This window comes from Excalfactoria chinensis, chromosome 16 (assembly GCF_039878825.1).
Source record: "Excalfactoria chinensis isolate bCotChi1 chromosome 16, bCotChi1.hap2, whole genome shotgun sequence".
NCBI lineage: Eukaryota > Metazoa > Chordata > Aves > Galliformes > Phasianidae > Excalfactoria > Excalfactoria chinensis.
Window position 1 is genome coordinate 6,750,987 of NC_092840.1, and position 9,982 is coordinate 6,760,968.

At 47.4% G+C, this 9,982-nt stretch overlaps 1 protein-coding gene across 1 annotated transcript in view; it reads right to left on the reverse strand.

Moving 5' to 3' along the window:
* Positions 1–8,538, reverse strand: part of SETD1B (SET domain containing 1B, histone lysine methyltransferase) — a 41,764-nt gene extending 33,226 nt beyond the window's left edge. Inside the window, exons 1-6 of the mRNA XM_072351090.1 lie at positions 8,231–8,538; positions 7,816–7,970; positions 7,312–7,410; positions 6,573–6,843; positions 3,474–3,586; positions 228–1,406 (exon numbers count right to left, since the gene is read on the reverse strand). Of these exons, the coding sequence (XP_072207191.1) occupies positions 228–1,406; positions 3,474–3,586; positions 6,573–6,843; positions 7,312–7,410; positions 7,816–7,970; positions 8,231–8,516 (2,103 nt within the window). The 5' untranslated portion in view covers positions 8,517–8,538. The remainder of the gene's footprint in view (positions 1–227; positions 1,407–3,473; positions 3,587–6,572; positions 6,844–7,311; positions 7,411–7,815; positions 7,971–8,230) is intronic.
* Positions 8,539–9,982: the final 1,444 nt, after the last annotated feature.

Genomic DNA, 9,982 nt, shown 5'->3' on the forward strand with positions numbered 1-9,982 from the left:
CATGAGCAGTGGCCAAACTTCCATGGCTTGTTCTGCTGAAATGATGAATTACAGCAGACAAACAAACCAAAAAACCTAAAGAATGACATGTCACATCCAGATCACTGAGAGATGCTTTGAGCAAAAGAAAAAGCCACCAGGAACCCGACACTTCGAATGACACCAAAAAAGAAGAGCTGCTCCCTGCCCAGGTTTGAAGTGCGGTAGCTCAATTCCAGCTCACTTACCTCATCCATCTTTTCTGATGTTGGAGTATGGTCACCAGGAACCATTTCTTTAACCTCCAAGGTCTCAGCTTTGGAGGACCTGTTCAGCTGATCGATGGGGGTCATGCTGGCCTCTGATGTCCCCCTGGAATTCTGATTCAGAGAAGCAGTCCCAGGGATGGGCTCATCATCATCAGAGTCAGGTAATGGCGTGGGGCTGATATCCTCCAGGCCTGTGCTGGAAGGGCGTGAGGAAGGCGTCTGAGCTCTGTAACCGGGCTGAGAGTTCGAACCGTACATGGGGATGGGAGAGAGCTGGGAGGAGGAAGAGGAGATAGGGCTACCCTCCATTCGGACCTCATTATCCGAGTCATGCTCATTAAGAAAAGGTAGCTTTGTTCTCTGCTCTTTTAAGAGCATCTCAATCCTTGAGTCTAAGCTATTATGCTGCATTTCAGACTCCATGGTGGGGGTGCCGGGGGTCTCGCTCCTCTCTGGGGTCTGAGAGAAGGATGGTGCGCTCGGCTCAGGAGCAGAGTTCGAATCTGGTAAGGGCGGAGGTTCCTCCGGTTTCTCCTTCACTGGAGCAAAATCAGTGCTGGAGGCAGCACTGCTTTCTACAACCATCTCGGCGGGAGGTGGTGCAGGTCTTCGGTACTCTGCTTCCCTGGAAGTTTGGGCAAACGGCTGCTCCTCAGACTGGGGGAATACGGCTGGTGCTTGGTAGGGAGAGAAGGCAGACTTGTAACTCGAGGAACTCGAGTGGCTCAAGGGAGGAGTGTGAGAGAACTGAACCGGCTCCTGCTGATGGGATTTGAACGTACTGAACTGATGCTCTGTCCCGCGGAAAACACCAGGAGAATTATGAACATAGTGATGTCCTCCTGGTCGACGGTTGTAGGCATCCGTAAATTTCGTTTCATGTCTCCTGTGTTTGTACCCACTGTCCTGCCCAAAGTGGTACACCGGTGTCGTCTGACGGCTGGAATACGTGGAATCCTGGGAAAATGGCGTCCCTAATCGTGGGGTGTGGGGTGTTCCTTGGGACTGCGGGGTGAATTGACTGAATGAGTTTGGGGTGTCCTGCCGGCAGCTGGAATAGGCTGTGTCGTGGGAAAATGGTGTGCTGCTGTTCGGGGTGACAGATGATCCCACTGAGGAAAGGTTACTGTCCTTCAAGCGCTTCAGGGAATCCGTCAACTATAAAAGCAGAGTAGAGAAAAGCACCTAAACACACACTTTTTAGATGCTATTTGTCTAATCCACACATTTTTTTGGGGAGTACCTGGAAGTTTGCATTGATTTCCATGACAAAAAAATAGGTGAGAGCATCCTTGAAAACACAAACCATTATCCATTACAAACCATTCCCCTTGATTTGAAAACAGCAAGCAAAGAAGGAGAAAGGAGGACGATAAAATAGTATTCTTCATAAGCTATGCCCAAGAGCATCAGGTAAACAGCAGACTTGCATAAATACTTCCAGCTATAAGAATTTAAATTTCTACTTATATGTCTTGTCTAAATTGCAGACTGAGAAGAAAACTACAAAATCCTGCACAACGATGAGAAAGTTTGAGAATGTTTCTGAGATATGATCAAATTAACTTTTTTTTTTTACAAACAAATCCAAACATCCAAACCAGCAAACAGCAAACCTGCAATCAAACCTATATATCAAGTCCATACGTGAAAGCAGAGGCCTGCTGAAGGCAACATGCCTTATGCTGGTTAAGGAGCTGCACACCACTACCCTCACTACCAAACGTTTGTCTGAAACAATGAAGAAGGCTGCAGATATAAAAGACTGAGAAAGTTCCCAGCTGCTAAAAATAGGTTTTAAACCCCTCCACCAAGACAATGCTCAGGTAGAGTGCTACTGAATACGGCGTTTGAAAACTGAAACCCTACAGTTCTACAGAGCAGCCAAGTAATTGCTCTGCAGTTGGCTTCACAGGCACATCCAGGGGGTTTCTAGGAGAAGCCCTGCTCCCACTCAGACACTGCTGAGTCATAACAGTGCCCTGCTAAACATCAGCGCCAGAATCAATTTTCCATAAAGCAAAGCAAGAGCTTCACCGTGAGTCCTCCTGGTAGAAAAAGGCAGGGCTGAGCTCCAGCTCCCCAGCAGCACACCACGTCCCACTGGTCAGACCACACAGTGGCTGCTGCTTTCCCATGCACAGGTAGGTAAAGGGATCCTTCCCATGATCTGCTTATCACATGCCAGCACCACTAAACCCACCCTGAGCTCACACCTACTTGCTACACTCATGCATTTCATCCACTTATGCAGACTCTGCTCCTAGTGTGATCCCTTGTCAAGACCACGACCACATGGACATTAGCATTCTTCAGATCAGTGGGATTTTTATATTCAATTCACAGCTATTAAGCTGTCCTGAAAACATCAGATTACAGAATTAACGAAATTACGGCATTCCAGGAAGTCACAAGAGCACAAAGAGATTGAGAGGAAAAGTTTATACTTAGAAGCTTCAAAAATCTCTTTCAAAACTTGATGCCTTGAAGTGAGTTTCTAAGCTATGATCAGAGCCAAAGGACACTGAGACAAGCTTAAGGGGGCTGAGGAACCCACACCAACAGGCTTTGTTTCCTTTTGCCCCCCTCACTGCAGTGGGGTTTGTAGGGGAGCAGTTACCTAAACAAATCCATGTAGAGATTTGTTCCCTAAGTACTGAGAAAACCCTGGAAGCCCTCAGGTATTTTGCTGACTGCTTCTCTTAAAAATTGATACCAGTGACTAATTAAGATTCTGGTGAATTGATGCCAGTACTCAAGATCCGACATTTCCCCTCTTTTAGCTGAAGAATATATGGGCTAAGAATTACATACTGCAGATGCTAGGCCAAATGTAGTGCTGTAAATCATTCCTCCTGTCTTTAAGGGAATAATGTCAGGGACAGACCTGATCCCATCATCCTCTTAATTGCCAGCATTTCTACCATTAATAGGGCACATACTGTTGGTTCTATAGATATTTTTCATTCAAAAAGATAAAGAACACGTACCACACTATGCAAATGTGGGCATACAGATTAGCCACATGCACTGCATTCACAGTTACATCTCCTGTGGCAATATCATCAAGACGTATTTAAATGAGGATGAATAACATGCACTGAAAGTATGACTGGACAGGAAAAAACAAAGCTAAACTAAAAATCTTGAAAAGCAAAGTTCAGTGAAGCGTTTGTTCAGATATCTGTAGAAGCTACTCTTAAACAAAAGCCAAGCAAACCATACCTGGAGGGTTTCGTTCACAGTAGGCGATGCGTCCTGTTCAGTGCCTACGGGAAGGGTCTGAGGAGTGTAAAGACCATTAACCAGCAGTTCGTAGAATCGCATGCGGGTTTCACCTGCACAAACCACAACAAAAGAGTTTAATAAACCAAAATAATTTGGCCCATGTAAAAATATGCATTCCTTATATTTGCTAACACTCACAGCCTGTTGCATCCCTGCAACAGAGGAGCAAGCAACACCCCTGAGGTTTGTTTGTAGAGATCATTTCTAAATAATCTGCAAGGCCAAGTAAAGTCAGACACTCCTTCCTCAAGCCAAGACAAAGAGGTTTCCCAAATCCTTTTTCCTCTTCTCAGTCTGCTTGGCAGCTCTGCTCCTTACCACGCTCTCTGGAGAGCAGCAGTTTCTCTCCTCTCCAAAGTGCCAAGCAAATAGTTTGCAGATTTAAGAAGTGAAACTCTGACCAAAGGGACAAGCTTCTGCCAACACCCAGAGCTGCTCCAGAATGCTCTGCTAACACACCTTGCAGTCAGAAACTGGCTGCTATAAATGCAAACAAGGTGCCTGGGAATGCCGAGGACAAAACCATTAGCACTGCTTTTCCAAAAAGACACTGATATTTGTTTTCCTTAGTTCAAGGTGTGTGCTCAATAGCATCTTTCAATGAATAGAAGCTAGAGAACCAAAATGCCCCAATATCTTGCTACTGATAGCCTTTTCATTCCTAAATCTCTGAATTCTAGAGAAGACAGTTTGTTAATATTAGATTTTTCCATTACTCTGTAGTTTAGTAACCCAAACTTTCCTATTTTGCAGCCTGTAAGAAATTTGTCACCCACTTCAAAAGGAGCAGAACCAGACCCCGAGACTGTCTGACTTTTGCTCTGGAAGATAAAGAACACACACAAAAATGGAAGGGCCAGCACCTGAACTCAGCATACAGGCATCTCCCCTAACACAGGACAACATTTCTGAGGGAAAGGTCCTGCAGGAGCAATCTTCGTGCTCCCTGCCAATCTCTGTGCAGTTTAAAAGCAAAGCATCCATAGCCTGATTCTGCACATGGAAAGGACTGATTTATTTTGAATAAGCACTGCAGATGACGTTATTTGATTCTCAGATTTCATTTCATAAAGCCTTGAGACACGTTATCAACTACGTAAAGTGTTCAAGTGAAGTCATAACAAAGTCCCATCTCTTCAAGATGAGGCCTAGAACGTTTAGAATCATTAACATTTGCACATCCAAGAAACCATCGCACTGTTGAAACAGAATTGTTGGGTTTACTTTAAAACTGGTTTTTAAATAAATGTAAAATTGTTGTTAGAAAGTTTTACATTTCCTCTTGGAAAACTTACACTTCCATTTTCAAGGAGCTTTGTGTGCAGTGACCCTTAGCTATTTCTCTAAGGCCAGGCCATTATTATGTCCATTTTGCAGAAGGACACATTGAGGCAGAGAACTTGTTTTAAACCAGCCCACCTTAGATAAGGGAACTGAGTTATTAGTTCCAGATTCTCAGGCCAGACAGACAAAACACTTTTGCTCCTACTATTTATTTTACTAATGTACATAGCCATGGAGACACACATATAAGAATGACCTAAACCTGCTAATGCTACCTTAGGAATAATACTTTTAATGGACTCTCTCTGATTACAAAACATTTACAGTGGTACTATTTTAGAATGGAATACATGCAACTGTGGAAAAAATAAAAATAAATAAAAAAGAAACATTAGAAGCACCCAGATGGCAAACAAAACAAAAATGCAATTTAAAATGAAAATGTTGATGTTTTCTCCCAAGAAAGAGGAGCATTAAAAGTCCTTTCCCTGATGCGCAGCTGTCTGCTCAAGACTTGCAGAGTAGTTTACGAATGGAGGAAAATCAGGAGGAATGCAGTACAATCAGCATGTTTAAACACCTGTCACTAAGACAGCCACTACTCACCAGCCTGCTTTAGCTTACATTACTAGAACTACAAATGGTTAATTTGTTTTTTAAATGTCATTTACCTTTCAATTTCAAAGTAAGCAGGGGAAAGAGCCTGCCTGTAAATATTAATGATAACAGAATGTCAAAGTGTACACATATAAGCCAATGTTAGCTTACAAGAGAAAGCACTGAGCTACTACTGTGATTTTGTTCCTGCTGGGGATCGGTAATGTCAATTAAGGTCTTACCATCCCCTCTCACCACGTGCAGCATGCCAACTGTAGTATAGACTGCACACCAAAGTGTTGAAACCTTTCAATACAGAACAAATGTATCAGCAATGCACTTCTTTTTACTCTTTTCTAAGAAAATGGTGCAAACAAGTCTTCTTCCCAATGAAGCGTGCAACAAATCAACTTTAAACTTAACATTTGCAAGGTAGAAGTAGTCCAAGAGACAGCCGATTTACATTGAGGTTGCTACATATCTTCTTGCCTATAGACAATGTTTAAGATTTGGATACATTTTAGCAAAGTCCTTCACTGGCAGCAACGGAAAAGAGAAAGCAGTAAGATGCAATGTTTCCACACCACCAGAAGGTTTATGGGACTCCTTAAGCTCCTCAAAGAGTGGATCTGGGAACTGGCTGGGACACGGGGGTCCTGCTGCCTTAAGGCAGCCTCTCGCTTGCACACACACTTGCATGCACACTCACGATGTCAAGTGCTGGGCATGCTTGTGCTGCCGGCCTGGAGTTTGCTGCTAAGCATCAATGAAATGCCAGGCATGCAGCTGCCAGCACCCATAGCCAGAATCCCCACCTCTGAGCACCAGGAGCATGAAGTCTGTACAAAAATCCAAACGCCCCAAGCTGTGGGGGGATAGCAGCCCAGGGGGGAGGCTGAGCACAGCAAAGACCCTGTGGACAGTGCAGGATAGGAGCATTTTGCAAATTACAGTGCTGTCTCCTAGCAACAGACAACACATTGTGCTCCACGTGACTTGCAAAGGGCCCAAAACGCAATGCACACGCAGGGGGATAGGAGTTCCCCCCATACTCATAACCCCAAGCTCTCAGAGCTGCAACAGGGGCTGCTTTAGCAGGGGAAGAGCATGGGTGCGCTGCCAGCTACCAACACAAGGCCAAAACGAGCCCCTCACCTTTTGTATCCAGCTCCACGTGGATGATGTTGCCCATGACGGAGGTGTTGTGAAGGTGCTGGACAGCCTCCCGGGCACCTTTGACAGTGGCAAAAATCACTTTGGCGATGCCCAGGTGCTTCTTGTTCTTGGGGTTGTAGAGAATCTCCACCTCTTCCACTTCACCGTATTTCTTGCACATGTCGGTTAAAAAGTTTTCACGGATGTTGTCATTCAGCTTGGCAAAGGTGACCTGCTTGGGAGGCACTGGCCCCACGTAAAACTCATCAATCTGGAAGCAGCCACAAGGGAGGGGAGGGCAGTACAAATAATCGGCATCGTTAGAGAGCAGAGAGAAGGGCACTGGGAAGGCACGGGAGGGAGAGGGTTAAAGCCTCCCGTAAACTTCAGGGAAAGAAAGCAGCCTCTGAGGAAGAGCCCGGCCACGCACTGGAATAGCACTGAAATAGTTCTGTCCCCGAATACGGAGCAGTGCTGTCAGCAGGACCGCCCCCCCCATGCTGACCCCACTGGAGGGAACCCCCAGACACAACTCAGAGCTCCCAACCACCTCGTTAGGCAGCTGCACCGATGGCTCGTGGTCTTTATGGAACAGGATTACTATGAAACGGTTTGCCAAATAATAATGTTAATAGGAATGGGACTGTCATTTAAACGGTTCATTAAACTGTTGGGAACTCGGGCTGCACTCGGGGGTAAACAAGAATACAAAGCTAAATCTGAAAGTCAGTGGTGGTACCTTGAATTTGGGGACAGACAGCTCCAACTCCTTCGTTTTGGTCCATATTCGCCCTATTCTGGGATCCCTGACACAATCCACAGGAGCAATTCCCGAGTTCTGGGAGGAGGAGGAGAAAAAGCACAAAAATGACAATAACAACGTTTGGAATTTAAGGCAGAAATAAAATAAAAACACAAACCCTGAGGAAGCAAGGACTGTCTCAAGGGAAGAGAAACACACATACACACACAGACGCACACACACGTGTCAAATTGCAATACTGCTGGGAAATGCACACAGATTGGAAACACAGAAAGAAAGCTGCAGGTTGGGGCTCGGTGCCGGGCTCCTGACAGCTGAATGCACAGTGTCAGGTGGCCTTCAGTCTGGGGGCTGTCCCCAGCCCCCCCCCAGCACAGGGGGATTTGCTACCCAGGGGGACCCCAGCCCCAAAAGACGGGGGGTGCAGGACAGGGGGGGCACAATACAGCGGGGGGAAATCCAGGCCCCCCCCCCACTCACCGGCATGCTGAAATGTTGCCCATCGTAGCGGTAGAGTTTGTGCTGTCCTTTTTTCAGAGCCGGGTCAATAATCAACTTGTAACTTCTCCAATGGTGATTTCTTTTCTCAACAGAAGTGCTGGCTTGGGTGCTGTTCTCCATTCCGTTGATCCAACCTGGGCAGTGGGGAGCAGCGAGGGGGAAGACAAAACACACGGAAAAGCGTGAAGTTAAAAAAAAAAAAAAAAATACTCAACAAAGAGCTTTTTTTTTTTTTTTTTTTTTTTTTTTTTTAAAGCGAGCCCCACACCCCGGCTGGAGGAAATCCACCACGAAACCCTAAAATGGGGGGGGACCGCCAGCCGAGCCGCCCCCCCCCTCCACCCCAGCAAGACAAGAGAAGAGAGAAGGAGGAAAAAAAAAGACCCAGTCTCACTTGAACTCTGCTTTTTGCCATGATCTTCAGGGTGCCTGGCTTTTTCCCCCGCCTTGATCTCTCGGAAAGACATCGCGCTCGGCGGCCGATCGTCTCCGGACGGCAAAAGGCGAGCTCCCCGTCTCACATGGGGCCGGTTACCGGCGCGGGCTGCCCGCCAGGCTCCTGCCTCCCGTTTTCGCGAGCCACCACATATTGTGTGTGCTCGCTGCTGGCGGCGGCGGCCTCCCACAATACACCGCTGCGAGCGCCGCGAACGCCTAACCGCCCTCCGCCGCCTGCACATTCACGGCGGCCGCAGCGCGCAGCCCCCGGCCCGCGGCCGCCCCACCGCCGCCCCAGCGCCGCCGAGCGCCGCGGCATGGGCCGCTGTCGGGCTGCGGGTATTTTTTCCCCTCCCCGCCCCGGGTTTAAAGTCGTCGAACGGGGAGCGTGGAATCTGCCCGCTGCGTTTACCTTAGTGCAAAGTGTTTCTAAACAAGATGGACCTAGAGGTGGGACAAGTTTTTTGGGGGAAGCACTCGGGGGAAATTCCGACACCCCCTCCAAAACACAGCCCGCTCCCAGGGCCCGGAGGCCGCGGGTGGAGCGCGGCAGCACCGCACTGTTTGCGGGGGGAGGGGAAAAAAAAAGAAAAAAAAAGGGGGGGGGGAGAGCTGGAGGAGAGGGAGGGGGGGTAGTTTTGCTTATTAAAGGTCCGGGCCCGGCGGCAGCCAATCAGCAGGAAGCTTCCATTTTGTTTTAGGTATTAAAGGCCGCGCGGCGCGGTCCCCCCGCCGTTTGCCGGGGCGCGGAGCCGGGCGGGTGCGGCGGGCGCATGGCGCGGGCGCGGCTGCCGACGGGCGCGGGGCCGCAGCTCGGCCGCGGTCGGGCAATTGGCTGGTTAAAGGCAGCGGGCGGCCGCAGCCAATCGGCGCGCGGCTTGCATTTGGCTTGAGTTATTAGACGGCGATCTAAAAACATCCTTCAGCAGACAGCTAAGGAGAGGCCGAGAGACCAGGCGGCCATCTTTCTGCAATGGAACGCAATGGCCAAGTGGGCTTTCCTTTGTTCCAAAAGGGGATCCTCCATGTGAATCCACTCCGTCCACTGGCAGGAGCGCCCGGGGGGGTGTTAATTCTGGCAAAGGACTCACAGAAGAAGGAAGATTTTAAAAAGATTGCGGATTTTTCCCTTATGATTCGGGATCCATCTTTGTCTTGTGTAACTAGGTCATGGCACACCCTATGTCAGCAGTAACAATTTTGAATGCAAAAACAGAGTAAATACATGATTATTTTTTTTTTCTTTTTTTTTTTTCCTGTTGTTGCTCGGTTTTGGGGGTTTTTAAAGCTTGGTAGAGCTCTGTGATGACTGCACAATAAATTTTAGGAGGTATTTCCTGTGTTAAACACCTAATTCCTGGCCATTGTTATTAACTCCTCTCGTGCTCGAAGGTAATGTTTTGACTATAGACATAGGAATACTGATTTCTGGCAAAAAAAGAAAAAAAAAAAAAAATGAGGCAATTTTAAGTTTTTTTTTTCCTCTTAGATTGTAAGTACCCACTCCATTCTGTCCTTGCTAAGTGTAGTTTTCATGTTAATGTTACCGAACTGGTCCTTATTTCTAAGCCTTGCATGTCTATGTTCTTGTCTGTTGCTCTAAACCAATTGATGCTTTTGGAATATTTGAACTTAGAAAGCAAGATCTCTTAGCTCAGAGCTTCCTGCGGGTGTTTCCCACCAGTGAAAGCTGCCCAGGTCTCCAGGA